The 20,932-nt window shown below is 39.5% G+C and overlaps 1 protein-coding gene and 1 long non-coding RNA gene across 2 annotated transcripts in view; one reads left to right on the top strand and one right to left on the bottom strand.

Moving 5' to 3' along the window:
* LOC310714005 overlaps positions 1-20,932 on the top strand; it is a 206,989-nt gene that overhangs the window by 183,308 nt on the left and 2,749 nt on the right. The gene's annotated exons all lie outside the window — the stretch shown is intronic.
* RAB12 (RAB12, member RAS oncogene family) lies at positions 1,810-19,625 on the bottom strand. The gene is made up of 6 exons (XM_083518835.1): positions 19,144-19,625; positions 15,072-15,132; positions 6,596-6,734; positions 5,566-5,655; positions 4,971-5,075; positions 1,810-4,308 (listed from the first exon to the last, which is right to left on the bottom strand). Exons 1-6 carry the CDS (start codon positions 19,382-19,384, stop codon positions 4,195-4,197), a joined length of 750 nt encoding a protein of 249 aa, XP_083374961.1. The 5' UTR covers positions 19,385-19,625; the 3' UTR covers positions 1,810-4,194.

Here is a 20,932-nt window from a genome sequence, read left to right as displayed (position 1 = left end):
GGTATTCTATATTGTTATGTATTGTTTTCTTATTGAAGATACTATATATTGCATATTTCCACAAAGTTTAATGTATGTGTTTGTGTGCCTCTGTTCTGAACCAACATCTCTCCCTTGTGGAGAAGCCAAAATGTGTTTAAGAAAGCTTGTATTTCACTTCTGATGAATATATATTTATATGAAGTACACCAGTGACACCTAATGGCACTTGCCTGTTACTGCACATTATATCCAAGGCTTTTCCTAAAACCTTATCATGATATATAGCAACTGAATCTAATAACCTACTACCAACTTTTCAGCACTTTTACGTATTTCACGATTACAGCTTTGATTTAAGAAATATCAGGTTTCAAAGTGACAAAAAATCCAGCAGAGAATAGCCATTCTTTTGTCAGATGTCCAGACACCGTTAGTTTTTTTGCAAGTGACTCACATCTGACTACCCACTATGCCGAACATAGCCATGTAGAGGTATGATAAGCCTCTTTTGTTTCCTGGAACTGCAAAAACAAGAATGTTTGCATACATCCAGCAGGCCACAATACATGGTTAATTTTTAGCATCCTCAAAAAGTATTGGAAATGAAATAGCAAACTTAGTATACAAATTAAGCTACCTCCCTCCATGTGTGTTCAATATTGTGAGAAGCAGCCAAAACTAAGCTGTAGCAGCATTGGGAGATCTAACACAAACTTTGAAGCATTTCACAGCAATGTATTTTGCGAAAAGATAGGTAATAATTTAGAAAAGAAATTGAAGTGCTGGAACTATTTTTATGTTTGTTATTGATAATAACTGTCCCACATGACCAGTTACTAGCAATCACACAAATCTCTTGAAATGGCAGGCTCCACCTCCTTTCTGTAGGTGGCACACCTAAATTCCCTCAGACATAACATTAGGTAATAATTATGTGTGCCCTACCAAACCCAGTGGCCAATCCCTTCCACATTGAAGTTCTCCTGCCAAATTAGGTTATTCCAAGGTACAATTAACACCTAGTTAAGGAAGGGAAAGCACTCAGCTACCACAAATGAAATTTGCTAGACAAGGAACACTTAAGATTGGGCTGCTTTTACAAAAACTGCAATACAAACAATTATATTAGTAGGATGCAACTTGGATAAAAGAAAGTTCTATTTGGAGTTGTATTGCCCACTACTTAGTAAGTATCTTGTGTTCCTAGTATTTCTGGAATGTGGAATAGATGCATTTTGGTATACAGTAATCTAGTGTAACACTATTTCTAATTCTGGGCAAGAATGACTGTGAAAGAAAGCATTGCTCTTCATACTGGAATCACCATGGTTGGTTTTTGAAGATTTTGTTTCAGCTATTGTAAATATAGGTCCTATAAGTTGCAATCTTATATGTACTTATCTAGGAGAAAATCCAATCAAACTCAGTTAGGCTTATTCCTAAGCAGACATGCATTATTAGTATTATTATGAGGATTGTGCTGTCACTTGGGAGGTGATATCCTTTTCCTCTTTAGGACAGGAAATTAACATAAACTGGAGAAAATGGCAATATTCATTGAGTATCTATAGCTATAGGGAAATTTCTATGTATAAACAAAGGGCTGTGTGATCAGGCTTGCACATAAGTCACTTTTTATAATGACTATGTCAGAAGACACAAACTGACATAAGTAGGAGAAAATGTAACTTCAGTGGAAATCAGGTCATTCCCCCCCTCAAGTTCTTTCAAAGTCATTTCAAGTAACCTAAAACCAATAATAATAGATCAACAAACTCCTTGCTTGGATGTACAAGTTCCTGATAAGATATAAGCATTTATCTACACTTGTTTTCTTACATTTTTATTCAAGAACTGAAAGCAAAAAACAGACTTTTAAATACAGGAAAATCACCTAAATATTTGTCAAGTTTAAACTTACTGTCCCATAGGTTCCTTTCCACTGTTATTGCCCACAGCATTATTACAAGCCCTACCAGTGCTACAAAAATGGCAAACTTCGCCTAGTCAGTACTCTATGATATTTTGTGTGAGAAGAATGACATTTGTATAGGCACGTTGTGGTAGCAGAAATAAGTATACATTTCAATTGTGCATCTTTTATTAGTTGGAACTAAAATGATCCAAAGAGGTATACCAAGATCAGTAGAAATATCATATATTTAACTGCAACCAATTATTTAACATTCTTAGTTCCTCCCTGAAACCTGAGGTCAAAATGCCAGGAAAGCCAGTGGAACACACTGCTGGTCAGACTAATTGCTTAGTATATACAGTGGTGCCTCGCAAGACGAAAATAATCCGTTCCGCGAGTCTCTTCGTCTAGCGGTTTTTTCGTCTTGCGAAGCAACCCTATTAGCGGCTTAGCGGTTTGGCGGCTATTAAAGGCTTAGCGGCTTAGAAAAAGGGGGGGGAGCGAAAAAAATCGCAAGACTCGCAAGTCGTATTCGTCTTGCGAAGCGCACCGAAAAACGGAAAACCCTTTCGTCTTGCGAGGCATTCGTCTTGCGGGGCACCACTGTAGAACAGAGGCTTAGGCACTGAAAAATAAAGAGGAGGCAATTTGGAGTTTGAGAGCCAGTAACTCTTATTTTATGTTCCATGAGTCATCACTAGTTTTGCTACAGCCTGCTGAGACACTTTCAATAAGCAAGTCTTACTGGCAATGTAGGATGCCCGTTTGACTGGGGCTACAGTCCTAATCATTTACTGGAAGCAACTTTTGCTTTCTAATAAACATGCTTAGGATTAAGCTAAAAGTCAACACATCCAGTCCTGTTTTTATAAACTAGAAAGTCACTTAAAAAATTTTTCTCCTAAAATGGTCCTTTTTGGCCAACATTTGATTTTTGGCATTCTAATAAGAGATGCAGTTCCATTGTCATTCATAAATACAAAATTTTATTGGCACATCATTAGTTTAGAACGACAATGCTTTTCAATACCACAACAACATTTAGGACACATCAAGTTATTCCAATATGTAGCTACTGGTTTACCACAGCTAATCTATACAGTGCAGTTTTAATAAAAGATATACCAGAAAGATATGGTTCACAAACTGATTCAGACTAAAAAAAATCCTTTAGTACAGCATATTTGATGGGAATAAGCTCACCTATTAGAAAAGAGTATATTGTAACAAAGATGTCTCCCCAATTTGTTCAGACAAATACATATATATGAGACAGGAAATGTCTTGTCCTAAAAATGATTTTAAAAAAGAATGTGTCTAGGACAGCAGCAATGCCTTATATATATATCTATTTTAGGTTTCAAATATATCTCTGTTTTTTGTATCTTACAGAATCCGATTGCTAGCTAATTTATATTTGAGGAAACTAACTGTGCAAGTTGGCAATTCATTCTTTATAAACTGCACAGAATATAGTGCCTCCGTGCGCACACACATACACACACACACACAAATGACCTAGCATTAAAAATAATAAATAATAAAGAATTGCCAGAAATGTCAATTGTGTGTTCGGGGCTCAATGCACTGAATCCTGCTGCTATACGATCCATTCATTTCAACGATGCTTGCATAGAACCACATATACAAGCCCCATTGAAATGAATGGTTTGTGTATAGCACCAATATTTGGCAAATTTCATTCTCTGGCTACAATCCTAGGCATACTTACCTGGGAGTGAGCCCTCTTAAACACAGTGGGTCTCACTTCTGAGCAATCATATACAGGATTGTGCTGTCAGTCATTTTAAGATGCTACAGTAAACACTTTTATTTTGAATTTGTAAGTGGGAAACAATGCCTTTTAAGAAAGCCTTAGAAAGTCAAAAATTTAAAAATTATCTTAGAAAAAGCTAGCAAAGCACCATATACTAGGAGAGATTCTGTTTATATCAAGGGACCATTACAACATTTATGTTCAGAATAAGTGAAGTATGGATTTAATTTCTTACATCCTAGGTTTGGGAGTGCTGCGTTTCCCAGCCAAATGTACAATATTTATAGCACTGGGAAAGAGGAGTGAAAAACCACTTGTGGGAAGGGCAATACTTAACCAGCTACAGCTGAATCCTACCCAGGCTTGCATATTTACAAATTAGTGTATAGCTCTGACTCTGAATCAAAGTGCAACAAGGAACTGCCACATGATTGTAAGTGCAGAGGCAGACAGGTGCTTCCTGCCCCCCCCACCTTTCCCTCCTCCCACTTATCATTTGAACACTGGATGAAGCAGCCGGTCAGCAACAACGGACATGAGGTCTTGGAGGCGGCAGTTCTGGTGGAATTTCTGGCTCTGGTTGTAGGGACAGGATACTGTTGGACAATTCGTTTCTTATAATATCCAAAGGCATCTTAAAATGGGGAAAAAATCCTGTTGTAAGCAATGTCCTGCACAGAATGTTATAGAGTCTAACACAGTCCAATGGTATAGCCTAGAAATATAAGCATTGCCACCTAATCTGAATTACGTGACCTAAATTCAGATCCTGGCATAATATTCATCGTTAATTACTTTAATAGGGTAAATAATACCCATAAAGCTCCATCATTCATTTTTAACACATATAGCTCTGCTAAATCAAGTATCAACTTTTCCTATTAACAAACTATCATTACTGATGGAACTTAAAGGCATCAGATTTTATCTGGTTTGTGCCTGCTACATTTTGGTGACCTTATTGGTCAGTAGCATGAAATTCTGTCCTTTACTCCTGGCCTCACAGCAACGAAACAAAACAGCCCATCAAGCTAAAATCAAACTATACAACCTCATTCCCTCATTGAAGCAAGAAGAATTACTGGAGCTGTTACACTGATACCAATTCCCATTTAAAGGAGTATTAAGTACCATACGTATGAAAGAAATGCAAAGTATTCTGCTGAAAAACTGGTTGTGGCAAATAGCCCAAAAGGTGCACTCTAGAAACATAATTTATTCAAAGAAACATTAACACAGTACTTTAAACAGTCAACATTTTAAGTCCCATTAACTTATAGTATGGAAGCATTTTACCTTTTTTAGAATGTCATCAACCAGTTTCAGAAATATTTCATCCACATTAAAATTATCCTTGGCACTAGCTTCACAAAACCGCATCCCAGTTATCTGCTGTGCAAACTGATGGGAAAAATTAAGAAATCATGACATTTTTAGTCTGGCTCAAGGAAATTTCATTTGATCAAAAGTATATTTAGTTCCATAATAATTTAAATGATCCAGTTTATTTACTAGTACATTAGGATGAAATTAAACAACAATGAACAAATGCAAAATAAGTTTGAGAATTTATTTAAATATTCTGACTTGGATCTTATGATAAATAGGAAGATAAGCCAGTTTAAAGATAAAGAAGTTAACAGAAGGCATTTTTCCCATGCTTTCCTCCTCACTGCAATCCCCAAAAAGTCAGGAGAGGTGGTGGTGCTTCTGAACTTTTAAAGAAAATGAATTAAGATTATAGTAAAACAGTTCCAAGGCATGAAGTTACCCAACACTAAAATTAAGATCAAAATGTATGTAATGTTAAGGTTCTGCACCGTTCACACTTCCACAGAAGCAATTTTCTATTTTCATCAATGTGTGTTAATTTTGTTTCACCTTCACCTACTTTTTCTCCCTGTTGCCGACTGATCTCTCTGTCCACTTCACAGTCTAACTTATTTCCAACCAGTAGTAGCTCAGCATCTTCTGAGGCATACTGGGGGGTGGGGGTGGAAAGAAGAAACACCAAAGCATAAAATGGCATGTTTCCACTAGCTTAGGCCTTTTGATTTTAAATTTCACATTGGTCAAATGAAGTTCTTCAGTCAATACATTCATAACAGTTCTAGGCTGTTAAGCTACTTGTTAAGGCAGTCTTGATCATTTCCCCCTTAGCTTAGGCTTCACTGTACCAGTACAATTTAGTAACTTCTTGATTATTTGAGAACTGTTGGACTGTGCAACCTCCTGTAACAAACACTGCATTACTGCTGAATAATGATAGAAATGAATATAATCCTTATGTTTCACTGTGACCATAATGGTTTACATTGTTTCTAGTATCTGAATACAGCAATTTCAACTCAAAAATTTGGCAGGATTCACCATAAAGTCTCAGGGTCAGTCACAGCAATTTAAAATAAAACAAAACAAAACACAGTTGACAACAATTTAGTCACAACAATAGGGTTGGTGCTAAAAATATAAACCTCAAGTGTCAAAAGGCCAGGTCATAAAGGTGTATATAGTATCCTATACGGCAAATGCACAGCTGAGGCAAACATTTTTGTTTCAATTCTCATATATTCTTAGGCAGAAAAAACAGCTGCTGATTTAGTGGTAACCCTTGTTCAAGAAGCCACCCCCTCTCTCACACCCACTGCTAACATTTTCAGTTTTGTGCTACCCATTGGTGTTTAGGTCTAGAGCTCTAAAGCACACAGAAACACAGAGGTGGTTTGATGAGCTATGTGGTGATGTAATGAATAAGAGACCACAAAGCTGCCTCTACACTGCAATTAACCAACACTCATGAGTTTAGAAAAGTGGCCATAGATCTACTATAATGAATTCTTTGGAGTGTACTGCCATCATGCAATTTGACTTTATTACTGTAAGTTTCAAAACCACTACTGCTTATTTTGAGAGAAGCTTACCTTGTCAATCATTTTCATCCATTTTGGCAAATCATCAAATGTCTCCTTCTTCGTGATATCATACACCAATATAATACCCTTGGCACTTCTGTAATAAGCTGAGGTAATGCTGTTGAATCTTTCCTGACCTGCTGTGTCCCTGAGAAGCAGTAGGAGCAAATATTGGTATAACAATTTTATAACTTCACAAACTGCAATTACAAACTCCGACATTGCAAATAAGGAAGTCCATATACTGAATCTATATCTTACTCCACCAAACAAATAAGAACCACCACCAGTTTTATGAGGTTTTGTCTAAGAAAAGTAGATGAACTCACAAGGAAGAAAAATAGCTCTTGGTAGGATTAAAGAACTCCAAATGAAACATGCAAAGAGTTATCAGCACTTCCACTTTTACCACATACAGTTTTAGGAAGTATATTCAACTGTAAGGGTGAAATAATTCATGCATGCAATGGCTCTGTTCACATGTCAAAGTAAACCATACTTAATGATTCCCCAAACAGGGGATCATGGCTTGCTTTGCTCAAACAAACTGTGATTGATAAGACAAGAACAAACCTTGGCTAAACATCATGGCTTGTATGGCGTGCAACAAACCACGATCCATATGTTGGACAGAAAGCTAAGCCATAGATTCTGGTTTGTTGTTCCTACTTGTGTTAGAGAAGGAGCAAAGTGGGAGCTACCTGTGTGTTCATGGTAAGCCATTAACTATGGTTTACTATGATGCATGAATGTGGACAATGTAATGATCACTGGGATGGGATCAAGTCATTTACTGCCATTTACTGTTTGTCTTAAAAACTAAACCCAATGCACATGGATATATCCATGATGTCTGTCAAGACTGCTCATAAATATACAGTGGTACCTTGGGTTACATACGCTTCAGGTTACATATGTTTCAGGTTACAGACTCCACTAACTCATAAATAGTACCTCGGGTTAAGAACTTTGCTTCAGGATGAGAACAGAAATCGTGCTCTGGTGGCGTGGCGGCAGCAGGAGGCCCCATTAGTTAAAGTGGTGCTTCAGGTTAAGAACAGTTTCAGGTTAAGAACGGACCTCCGAAACGAATTAAGTACTTAACCCGAGGTACCACTGTATGGCAAAACTAAGTTTCCAAGACAAGACCCCAACATCCTGCAGCCACACTTACTGTGAGCCTGCCAGACAAGTCACATACAACATAGTAATTTCAACAGTATGTGATCCTAAATCATTATTTATAAAACACATTGCTGTGTTAAAAGATATTAAACATTACAGGAACATAAGATGAGTAAAACTCTCTTAAGTTCTGATGGTGGGGGCAAGTTGTCTCATCTGAGAGGGGAGAAAGAAAGGGTGCTCCCAGCTGGGCAAATTAGCCAGTGTGACATCACTTCCACATCCCTTCATTTGGCAGTGTAAGGTAGTGAAGCAACCATACCAGCTGCATTTGCTCATAAGACCAATGATTAAGAAGAAAGATGCATTGAATTTAAGAAGGTTGTTGACAAGCTAGAACATCTGCAGAGGAAGGCAGCAAAGAGTCTGGAAACTAAGATCACTTGAAGGAGCTGGGTATGTTTAGCCTGGAGAAGAGGAGATTGAGAGGAGATATTATAGCCATCTTCAAATATCTTAAGAGCTGCCACATGGAAGAGGGAGCATGCTTGTTTTCTCCTGCTCTTGAAAGTAGGACTTGAGTCAATGGCTTCAAGTTACAAGAAAGAAGATGCTGACTAAACATTTGGAAAAAACTTTCTAACAGTAAGAGATGTTCAACAGTGGAACGGACTCCCACATGAGGTGGTGGACTCTCCTTCCTTGGAAGTATTTAAGCAGAGGTTGGATGGCCACCTCTTTAGCTGAGATTTCTGCATTGCAGGGGGTTGGACCAGATGACCCTTGTCTCCCTTCCAACTCTAAGATTCTATGATTCTAATAAATGTTTCTGTTCCACTGTACCTCAACCCCAAACATTTTTTCACAATTAAGTCTCACTGGGTTCATGGGTTTATAATTCAAACACTGCTCAAAATTTTTGAAATGTTTTCATTATTATTATTAGGGATGAGCTTCTAAAAGTTTATTTATATAAAAGTAGTACAACAGACTGCCTAGGGAGCAGAAAAATTTGATTATCAACAACATGCAGAGAAAGAAATAATAACTGCCTTTCTGTTCACCACACAATTTTAAGTTTGTCAGAAGCAGCTAGCTGAAAAAGACTCCATAGCCCTTCTGTCTGCAATGCTACAATGTACAAATTAATGATAAGTCTACCGCAGCGGCATTGGTCTGGTTTGTATGTCACACGAAGACAAACCATGGTTTAACATAAATGAACAGGTTCCTAGAGAAGAGATCCCCAGTTGTTCTGCTGCATAGATTAGCTTAGCATGTTGTCCGAATCCAGACTCATTGCTAAGATCTCTCCAGACTAACCCCAGGCTATAACCAAGATTTGACCTATGGTTTATGGCTGGGAGCTTGTCTGAGAGAGCCAAACCATGAGCCTGGATTTGGATCACACGCTAAGCCAAACTGGCTCAGTACAAAAGCAAAACAATCAGGAAGGAGCAAAGCAGCTGGGATCTCCTCTCTGGCAGATGGCACACATCCACACTAAGCATGGTTTGGTTTAACATGACGTGCAATCCTAGTCACTGACACTAAGAGGAAAGAATTAAAGTTGCTCCTAAAGTTCTTTATTTAAACAAATGCAGTTATGCCAGATCTTCATTTAAAAGAAAGAAACCTTGCATCTTCTTTCAAGTTTGTCAGTATTAACAGAACAATGTTGTATTTGCTCTCTATGCATTAAATTAAAAACACTAATAGACACCATAGCATTGTCTCTCTCACTGTCTGAGCAACTTTAAAATCAGTGCTTGCAATGTTACAGGTAAACACACAACTGTATGGAGCACATGGTTTCTCATATGTAAAGTATAATCTAAATGATTTACAGACCCAATCTTGCTAACCTCAGAAAAAATGCACTGTAAGGCACTTTTCAAAATGCACTTGGGATAACTGCATATTCAATCTTCAGCCCTACATGTGACAAGTTTCCTTTCTGCATTCTTAAATATGTTTTCTGGTTCTTTGAAGTTCTAAGAGTACCTGATGGTCACAAACTGAAAAAAACTGCACTAGGCAAAAAGCAAATACTATTCTTTCTTAGCAAAAGCTTATATTTAACAGACAGTTCTTCATTTTTTTCATGCAACAACATTTCCATTTCTGTCACACTCAGAACCAGAGAATGACTGGAATGAACTGACATGGAGAGGGTCAATGTGATGTAGCTTTGAGTACAAAGGGCTCAGAGGTACAGTGAGAAGAAATTAACATAGTGTGGAGAATTTTAAATATAAGAATGTTCTGTTAAAAAACTGTTCAGTTTGTAAGCAAACAGAATGAGGAGAAAAAGCTGGCAACTTCTAACTGGAGCTCAGGAGATGGGGAGGTGTATCTCAGATGGCAGCTTGCCAAGAAATAGCTAGGCTGGTATTCAAGAGGTGATGATGTGTCTTGTGAGGTTTTCTGTTATGACAACTAGCAGAACTCAGCTTTTATAAGGGTCATTAAAATTTAGAAAGTCAAGCTGTGGTAGGTCATTTAGAAGATATTCCAATTGAACACACTGGTTCAACGAGATGCAGAGACTTGTAACTGATTAGCAGTTTCTGACAGGACAGAACAGAATGGAAGGGCAAGCACAGCACCGTTTTGAGAGGGACTGAGGAAGAGTCTCAGAAGAGGTTGAAAGCAAGTATGAAGAGAGGATGGTGCTGAGCAATATCTGCCCTGCCAGAGGAAGCAGCCAGAGCTGTGCTGAAACTTGGGAGATCCTTATGGCATCACATGGCCATTTAAGAAGAAACCAAGACACAGAGCTGAAGGCTAAAGCTGAGAAGGTCTTAGGGAAAAGAAAGAGACATACTCCAGCATCACTCCTCCAGAGTAGCTGAAGCCACATTGTCCATTAGTAGGAGGCTGTCTAAAAGTAGCAAGGCCCTGGCCCTGGGTAAAGTCCTCAGTTAAGCCTGTAAGGTATCGGGGGGTAAAGAGACTCTTGACCAGAGGGAAGACTTTAGGTGAACATTAAAGGCAACTGCATATTTATTTAGATTAAGTAAGATAATTAAGGCAAGTTGATAAGCACTTCAAAGCACATAAAAGCTCTATTTTATATTAAACTGGCAAATAATCCTATTATATTAAAAAGTAAATTAGTATATATATGTTTGCTCTTTAAATATGTCTGTTGGTCTGTTCATCCCATGCCTAAACCCAGCTCTCTGTGTGTGTGTGTGCGTGCGTGCGCGTGCGTATAGAGGTATGTAAAATATGACTAAAGGAATTATTTGGTTCTAAAAGGGATAAGGAAAGCAGGCTATTTTTTATGAATTTGTTTTAATAGTTTATACACCACTTAATATCACAGTTTCTGTATCTTAGATTTCTGTGGCAGGGATCCTACAGGTGATAGATAATATATAGGTGGGCTCTTATACCTGGACGTAACATAAAAAATAAAATAGAAAGGTCAAGTGGGGCCAGAGTGATGGAATGAGATAAGCCAGGGTTGGTACAGCTTCCACACTTAACACTGCCTTTCCTTGGTTCCTTCTTCTCAGCATATCTGGGAAATAATTTTGCTACTGCAGCTTCAGAAAACTTTCAAGATGGGCATGACATGCCTATAACAATTGATTTATTCTCCACATCCTAAGAGGGGTTCAAAGTGCTGAAGGCTTCCCCCCTTGTGCCAAATATATCTCCTTAGAGTCAAAGCTCAGCAACACTGTGGGCAGGATTCACCTAACGAACCCTGTCAGCAGAATAATAGATTCCTGGCAATAGATTCCTGGCAATGCAGGAATCTTTGCCCAACATGGTGCTTGAACCCACGACCCCAAGTTTAAAAATAGACTTCTTAAATGCATTCACATGTTTATTGTTTTATCTAGTGTGGTCATTGGGCTACCAGTAAAGTTTCATGGACACTTTGCTTGTATTGTATGCCAAGTATCACTTCGGCTTGCAAACACAGCGAGTCTAAAAATTGCACGGTAACACTTTTCTAGCCCGCATCACAATAAGGAACATGGAAAGAAGGAGGCTGTTATATGCAACTAAGTCTTCTCCTCCTCAAGACCCAACCTTCTAACAAGGTGACAAAGCAAACCAACCCTTAAGTTCAGTTCCTAAGTATGGAGATTATTCATTCTTTGTATACACTGAGCCCTGTTCTGGAGGATTGTGCAACTTCAAGAGCACCTTTTCAGAGGGCAACCACTCTTATTTTAGACTTATCTTTGGAAATATTTTTTCACTTAAAACTTTCATATATATTTCACAATTTGCATGTACAAAAAGGAATAATCACTGAACTCCACTTGAGCACTTCAAATTGAAGGAAAAACATGAATGTAGGATGTCAACATGGGAAACATGCATGCCAACACTACCATTCCCAATGTAAATGACACATTGTCTTGATGTACACTTAGCAAAGAACATCTCACTCCTAGATATACCCTGAAGGAATGACATGGGAAATGAATATCTCACAAAAAGCTTTAAAAATATGTGGGCATGCTTAAAATGTAAATGAAAACACTTGAACACACACTTTAACTCTAGACTTTGTGGCATCAGTATTTTGTGACAAAGGGAAACAGGAAAGGAAACACCAAACTTTAGACATCCAGCTACAGACACAGGGCCACTTCAAATGGATTATTTTCCTACATGGATAATGCATGCACAAAAGCAAACTTGCACACAATAATTCATACTACATATACATTCCACAACATTTCCTATATAAGTTCCAATGGCATGGGGAAAGGTCATCTTTGAAGTGGACCTTATATTCAACATTTGTGAATTTCCCAAATGCTGAAGAGAAAAATACAAGTTCATTTTTTCAAGTAGTGTTCAATTAGTTAATCAAAACTGAAACAATTTGAGAAATATTCAAGATGTAGAAGTGCCACGTTTGTTTTTATAGCAACGAGAACATAAGCATGGCAGCATGGATTCTTTTAAAGCTTCTGCGTGATCCCAACAGCTGATTTAAGTTCGTAGAAAAGCTAGGCAATGCTAACAACTAATTTAAAATAGGTCAATGACTCCCTGGGGTTTTGGGGGGGGGGGCGATGAAGACAATGAGATTATTATAGTGGCAAATGTTTGTTGATGAAAGATGCTGAGATCAAACAAAAATTAAAATTAGAGTAAAATGAATAAACGTTATGCTACATTTGTATAGTAGCCAATAAAGCAACATTTTAATTGTCAATAATGTAATTTATAGGCATTTTACATCTGAAAGGGATTTCAAAAGTCATTCCCCTACTGAGGCGGGAAATTCATTACCATAGCACCCCAGAAATGTGGGTATTTAGCCTCTGTTGAAAAAGTCTAAGAAAGCAGAGTTTGCTATCTTCCAAGGCAGCCTGTTTCACTGTCAAACTGTTTGTATTGTCAGCAAGTACTTCCTAATATTTGAAAAAAAATCCATTTCTCCTAATCTGAACTAACTGGTTCAAGTCCTAGGGTCCTCCCCCCGGAGCAACAGAAAATAATTCTTCTCCATCATCTATGTAACAGCTCTTCAAATATTTGAAGAAGGCTAACATGTCACTTCTCAGCAATCTCTTCTTTGGGCTAAACATGCCCAACTCCTTTAACCTTTCATCAGGAACTGAACTCTAGATTTATCTTGACTCAAAAAATCTTACAAATAACCAATTCAATATATTTATATAGGTGTGAAACACTCTGACTCTAAGAGTTTCCCCATTCATTCCACTGGATGCAGCAGACCATTGCACAGACGTTCAACCTGTGTTCATTTGCTTTCTTCAACAAATATAGTGTGCAAAAGCTCTGGGTGCATAAGAGTGCACAAAGTACTCCTTGGTAGGAATAACATCTTTAATAAATATTTTTGCTTACTTAAAATGTAGGAAATCTTTGATGCAACACAATCTCCATGGAGTGATAATCTGTTAAGTAACATCCTTTTGACAGGTTTTTTTTAAAATTAATCTCAATTTATGGAGAATAATCAATGTCAGAACAACTGGCTCCTGTTAGGCATCTAAGTATATAGTTACATGTGACGAACACTCATTGAAATAAATAGGATGATCTTATTTTACTTAGGGCAGAATTTCAGATGTCTTTTCAGGATTTTAATTTTTTTAAAAAAACACTGAATCTAAGAAGGTTGCAGTAATGATTATTTTCACACCCAAAGATATTGGCACATTGAAATACTACATTACCTCGTATCGGCTTCAGTAGGCCCTGGCTAAACATCATGCTGGCTCAAATACCATTCTGTGGCCATAGGATTCCAGATGGGGACACAGATGAGGAATGAAGTCATGCCAGTAACTTTCAAATATTAGGTAACAGATGATACGAAAGATGCAACAGCAAATAACTCAGATGGAAGCAAGACAAACACATGGTGCGACAAACAGAGCTGATGGTGACCTGCCAAGAGGAGTTAGTAAACTGAATTTACTGCATCTATGCAAGAGTTAAATACTATCAGATTAGATCAGTGTTGCCATCTGAACAGCCACAGTCTAATTTTTCTACTACAAGTTATTAGCAAATCTAGTAAGTTATCTTTAATGCATGAAGTATTATTAATACACTAGGATAAAGCCATTAGCTATCTTACAGGATTAGGACTGTTAAGCATAGGTGGTTTATTTTATCACAACAGCAATTTGCAGCACACTACTATGTATACTTTTATAGCATGGATGAACAGCACAGAAACTACATCTGAACAATTATCCCTCATTCATTGGATCTTAAAGCAATATATAACCCTGTTTTCATACATATATTTTTCATTAGTATCACTAATGGTCTTTAGAGAAAGCCCAATTTTCCTCATTTCAATTTTGGTGATGTCTGGATCAAGTATTTAAGCACCACGATCTCCAAATGCCACGGACTTCCCCAGCCCTAAGCACTTTTAAAGTAACATGCCAGTTTTAAGATTGTATAATGATTTGACATGCCGAAAGACAAAAATTGGTGTATGTGAAGCTAATAAAAAGTATAGGAAATTATTTAATGAAACAGCCAAAAACGCACTGGTGATTCTTGTTGGAAATGCATACTGAAAATATTAAAATAGACTGTCTTCTTCTCATTGACCTTATATAAGCTGCTCTGGGAGCCTTATCAACTGAACAACAACATAAAGATGCTTAAATAAAAGTTGTAGGGTACATCACTTGATTCCACCCCAAAAAGATTACCTTATGAATTTGATACCTATTGCTATAGCTGTGTGAGGGAAAGGGAAAGGAGCAGTAGGTATATTAAAGCTAAGTCGTCTTATAACAGTTAATCATATTAGACAAGCATATTAAAACCATGCTAGAACACAAAACTTTAAAACATTCTGCTGGTTTTGGTTGTTATTTTTACTTACCAGATTTGTAATCTAATTTTCTTTCCTCTTAGCTCTACTGTTTTGATTTTAAAATCAACACCTATAAATAAAATACAGTAAACAAAAAAGGAGGAATAAGCAGTAAAAGCAACACAGGTATGATTTAGTTTAATTTAGTACCTGTTCATATTTAAGTAACATAAGAAGGTGGACTTGTACCACTTAAAGAGGTAAGGGGGAGACAAAGAACAGATATTTCTTATAAGCACTCCACATGAACTTATCTAGTATGCTACCACCAAAAATATTTTCAACAAGGGGAAAGGTTGGGTTGTTTTTTTTTGATTATTCAATTATTTTCTAGGAACCACCAGAAGTTCTATTTTTTTAAAAAAAGGATCCCCATCAGTTATTGCATCTTAATAGTTCTGTTTGCTTCAGCCTTGTTATCGAGTGTGGGGATATAGCTAGAGAAGTTAAACTTGTCCAACCTCTACTTAAAGGAATATTTAAAAAAGTTCCGCCCCGGTTGTCGGGAGGGGGTTGCTACGCCACTGACATTGGTGAAGTATGTATATAGGTATATCAGCTTCCATTATACACATTTCATTGCACGTAGCACAATGACTTTCCGTTTTTATACTGTAAACCACCATGTGACCCTCAGATAAAGGGTGGTATAGAAATTAAATAAATAAACAATAAATTTACTTCTGCATAACATTTTTATTTTAGAAACTACATTTGAAAATTAGGTTATTTAAAACTGATATCATTTGGGGGGGGATTCATTAAATTTTATGTCCCAAGCTAGTCAATTGGGAAGTGGTAAGGAAAGGAGAGAGAAAAGAGAAATATTTCAAATCCTCTAACTTTTTAACTTTCTCTCTTATATTTTTCACAACTCAAACACACTCACAATCTCAAATATAACACAGAGCAAAAGCTTATAGTCCAGAGTCAGAAGTAAAGTTCCAATCTTAAAATGACATCAAAAACGCCTACTTGTTTTGACTCTTCCGATCCTATTTCAGCTGTTTACAGCTTGACAGCTGATCTCTCTCATTACCAAACGAACACTCATCTACTAAACTTAGCTCTACCCATTAGTTCATTTTTCATTTTATTAAATCTCACAGATTGCTCCATTTTGAATAAAGGCTGTTCAGTCCTTTCCATGGTGCAATATGTATATAATACACTTAAAGCAAGGTGCCTTAAAGAATTGGTTGCCTGCTTATTCAGAAACAATTGTATGTTTCTTTTCTATCCAACCTAGATTTTGAACATGAACCCTTATCAGAAATAATTGTCAAGAGTCAGTGTGGCCCTGGGTTCTGACTTGGTAAACAGCTAATTTCTTAGTTATTAAAATTGCTGCATAGTCTTTGACCTCACCCAGAACTTCAAGGAAGAGGGAATGCTTCACCTGAAGATGTTAGGAGGCGCTCTTCTTTATAAGATCTTTTTGTTTCAGATAAATGTTTGGCTAGCTTTTTTGTGAGCCACTTGCTATTTTTAGTTGATTGAAATGGGAATGGAAAAAAGCCAGCAGAACAAGTGTATTTCTTGTCTATAAGCCATTTTGAGTGTTGTGGTAAGGTGACTCAGAAATGTCGTAAAATTAAGATATAGTGGTAGTTATCCCTGTTTTTAAGTATATGTTGTACTTTCAGAGTTTCTGTAAAATCATTATAAATGTTTTCTAAATTCTCTACATGGTATGGCTGCTTTGGAGAACACCTACACTGGTTTATCCTACAATACACACCCATGTACGTGTATCCGATAAGAAATTTACAGAAACATGGTTTATACCAGCAAGGAGCACAGGGGAAATGAGTGATTGCTGTACTCCAGATTCTGGGGGATATCTTACACATTTCTGCTTTAAGAAACAATTGGGTTAACAGCCCAAACCAGAAGTCCCATGTCCTGTTCTGTGATTATCAGTCACCATGCAGTGACTTCTGCAATCCTTGCTTCCAGTTTCTAAAATTAGCACACATGTTGTGGCTAGTAAGTTACTATTATATGTAACCAAGACTACAATCCTGTATTCACCTAGAAATTACTCCCATTGAACCTAATAGGGCTTACTAAGGAGTAAACATACATAGAACTGAATAGTAAGTAAACAGTAATTACAACATCTTATTGCAATTAAATGTTGTTTAAATTACAAACAAATCCTATATTAAACAGAGATATTCCTTTGGTTGACAACATGAACAGAGAAAACTCCCATAAAGGAATTTTAGAACCAGAGTGCCATACGTTAACTTTAATGTAATATGCACAGAACATGCAGGAGCTGGAAAATGAACTTAAAGCTCTGCTTATCCCTATTAAAACATTACACCACAATGATAAGGAGAATACCAATTAATGTCATAAGTTTAGTAGAATACCAGGGGTTCTTTAGAACTCAAGGCACTGGACAACCCTATAAACCAGGGATAGGGAACTTGTGGCCCTGAAGCTCTTGCTGGCTATGCTGGCTGGGACTGATAGGAGCTGGAGTCCAGCAAAAGTTAGGGACATAGGTTCCCTTCCCTGCTATTAGCATTCACACAATGAATAGCCTCACTAATCAAGGAGATTTAACTGCTGTAAGATTGTAGCACTGTAGGTCAATAAATCTTAATAAAGGATGCAGGTGGATTTAAGTAGCCTTGCAGATGATTTAATAAAGATTGTACCAGCCATCTTAACAGCCAAGAAACTACTTTTAAGTTGTTCCTTTGTAACTCTTAGATGTCCAGCTATAGCATATTAGACATTTTATGTTCCACAAGGAGAACAGCTCAAGTTCAATAGTAAAACATTTGCTTTTCACACAGGAGGTCCCAAGTTTAATCCCCGATATATCCAGATAGTGCTAGGAATGTCTGTTGTCTGAAACCCTGGAGAGTCACTGCTTGTTAGTGTAGACCAGGAAGCTGCCTTATACAAGGTTAGACCATTTCTCTATCTAGCTCAGTACTGTGTACAGCAGCCTCTGTCAGCCTTGGGTTCCTAGATGTTGTTGGGACTACCATTCCTATCATCCCTGACTGCTGCCCCCGGGGATACTACACTTTGGGAAACACTGCACTAGTTTATAGGTGTGTTCACACTGGGGCCAATTCTGTGAAATAATAACTATCAAGAGTTTCCATAAAAAGTAGCTGAACTAACTAACTGAAGGATTGTTTGTGGACTAATAGCAATGCAGTTACCACTGAAGGAGACCATCTTGCTATTACTGTCATATATTTAGCTTTTGTTTACCACACTAAGAAGGTGTTGGAGAGATGAGGTAACACTGTATAATCAGAGTTACTTTCATCTCAAATGAAAGGGAAGAGTCTCCCCTATCACCCTGGGTCAGGGGCAGATCCTGGGTAATAAACAAAGACTCTCACATCAGATCAACAAAACAGCAATGTCATGAGTGAAAACAGATAAACATTTTCTAATAATTAAGCACTCCCCAAACTGAGAAGCCACTAGCAATAAATTAATCCGATGATGGGATACTTCTTCCTCCCTCATCACTTTAGCATTCTAGCAAGATAACGGGCTCTTTACACCAGCAACGCAAGTAGAATGTGCCCAGTGCCTGAGTCTCTACACACAAGTACACTAAATTAATGTACCCCTTCTCAGGCAAATATAACTGGAGGTAGTTTTAATACAAGTTTATCTTTGTCATCCCAGTAATGGGCAGGAAAAGACTATTCACTCCCCGCCCCGAGAGGAAAGGAGAGAGCACTTCATCCCTAAAGGATAAGAGAAATAGAGAGAGCTTCACCTGAACAAACAATAGCAGCATTATATTTCCTAGCCCAACCTTACTACAGCGCTGCTTGCAGTTTCGAAGGAAACAGGTTTTTCAAACGGACCGCAAAGTTATGGATGCGGCCCGGGTGTTTTAAGAGGCGTCTTCACAACCAACGGGTGAGGAAATGGGGTGGGTCAAGGAACCCAAGCCCCAAGCTTAAAGAGCAACCCTAATTTTTAAAATAAGATTTGTAACGCCCCACTCCACCCTCCCCACGACGCCCCCCTGGAAGTCCCCTTCTCCTCGCCCTCCCCCCCCCGGCCCCGCCGACGGGCCTCACCGTACCTACGGTGGACTTGCAGGCCTCGCAGAAGGTGTCGTCCGTGAAGCGCTCCATCAGGCTGGTCTTGCCGACGCCCCGCGAGCCGATGATGATCACCTGCAGCTTGAAGTCGGCCGGGCGCGGCGGCTGCTTCCTGCGGCGGCCCTGAGGCCCCGAGAGCGCAGGGGAGCCGCCGGCCGAGCCCAGCCCGCCTCCGCCGCCGAGCCCCGGCCCCCGCCGCTGCAGCCCAGAGCCCGGCTCCATCCACTCATGCGGCTCGCGAGCCCCGCTGCCCACCGCCCGCTGCTTCAGTCAGGGCCCGGCCCAAGGCCCGGCTGCCCTCGCCCGCTACGTCTTGTCCCGGCCGGAGGAGGAGGAGAAGCGGGGCTCCAGTCGGTCTGTGCCGCGGCCACCCGGATGACGAGCAAGAAGCTGCGAGCCAGAGACGCCCCGAGTCACACGGAGGGAGGCAGCGCCCTCTGCGGCGCGGGAGGACTCGGCGCGGTCACCTTGAGGGGGAAAGCGGCCCGGCCACCGGCGTCGGAGGAGGAAGACCTTTGCCGCCGCCGCTGCCGCCGGGCCCTGAGGCTGGCGCGCTCTCCGCGACCGAGCGCCTCCCTCATCGCGCGAGGCCGCAGCAAGGAGGAGCTGCACCCGCAGCGGCGTCACGGGATGAAATTTAATGGGCGCAGCAGCAGCTATCGCAGGGATACAGCGAGGACACAGTTTTCGCCTGTTGAATTCCTGACCTTTCGGACATCTTTTCTGAGCCCTGTCAAAAACAAGAAGAACGACAACTAAGGCGGTCACTCCCCTTTTTAGATAAAGCATCCCCGGCCTCTCTCACACCAGGCGTTTCGCATTGTGTGGGAAAGAAGGGAGATTGCTATCATGGCACCTGCTCTCATGCTGCGCGTATGCAAGAGATCAGGTTAATTGAGTATATATATTAATCGGTGATGTCTTTTTCACTCATGAAAAGTTTTTTTTAGTCTTAAGAAAGAAGAGTGGCAACCCTAATAAATAACCTTCCCTTCTTTTCAAGCATCCCCTTACCTGTACTTCTAATAGCAACTTGAGCTTGGGCTGCATTAAGAGGCACAGCCAGGGCCAACCCACCCATTAGGCACACACACAGAGAGGCAGCAGCCTCAAGTGGCAGAGCCCACTGGAGTGGCCCCCCACGGGCACCCCACCTGATACCACCCACATCACAGGGGCAGCAGCGTGGCATTTTGCCTCAGGAGCCAAAATGCCTTGGGTGACCCGTGATCACACCTAAGATCCACTATAACCTATGCAGTGTGGGCCCATATATTGTTATGAAGTGAGGGGAGGGAGAGAGAGACCCCACCAAACCCAATAAATCAATGAATGTCAAACTCTAGCTAATAACACTGAAGGGGAAAATGCAGGCTGTAGCAGTTCTCCCGAAATGTGCCATAGGAAATCCCTAAGTTTAACCTGTGCAAACTAGCTTGGCTGGGCTGGGTGAATGTAGGCCATTACGAAACAAGGTGCTCAGGTCTGCAAAACAAAAGTTGCTCAGGTGACTTCGTGTGAGGTGACAGGAACAAAGTATTGTTTTACAGGAGGCTTGTGGTGTGGTGTGAAGAAGGAAGGAGAGAAAAAAGGGCAGACCTCCATGAGCTGCTGGGCAGTGGGGCAGGACCATCTTGGCTGCTGGCTGGAGGGGGCTGCACTAAGAGACCCAGAGCCATGGCTGCCTGCTGTTGTGGACCCAAGCTTGTTGAAGCCATGAGAGGGACATAATGTTCTGCACCCTTCCATTGCAGACCTCCAGGTATTAAT

This window comes from Podarcis liolepis (assembly GCF_965112155.1).
Source record: "Podarcis liolepis genome assembly, chromosome: 8".
Classification (NCBI taxonomy): Eukaryota; Metazoa; Chordata; class Lepidosauria; order Squamata; family Lacertidae; genus Podarcis; species Podarcis liolepis.
The sequence above is the reverse complement of the archived record's forward strand: the minus strand, read 5'-3'. Positions and strand labels throughout refer to the sequence as shown.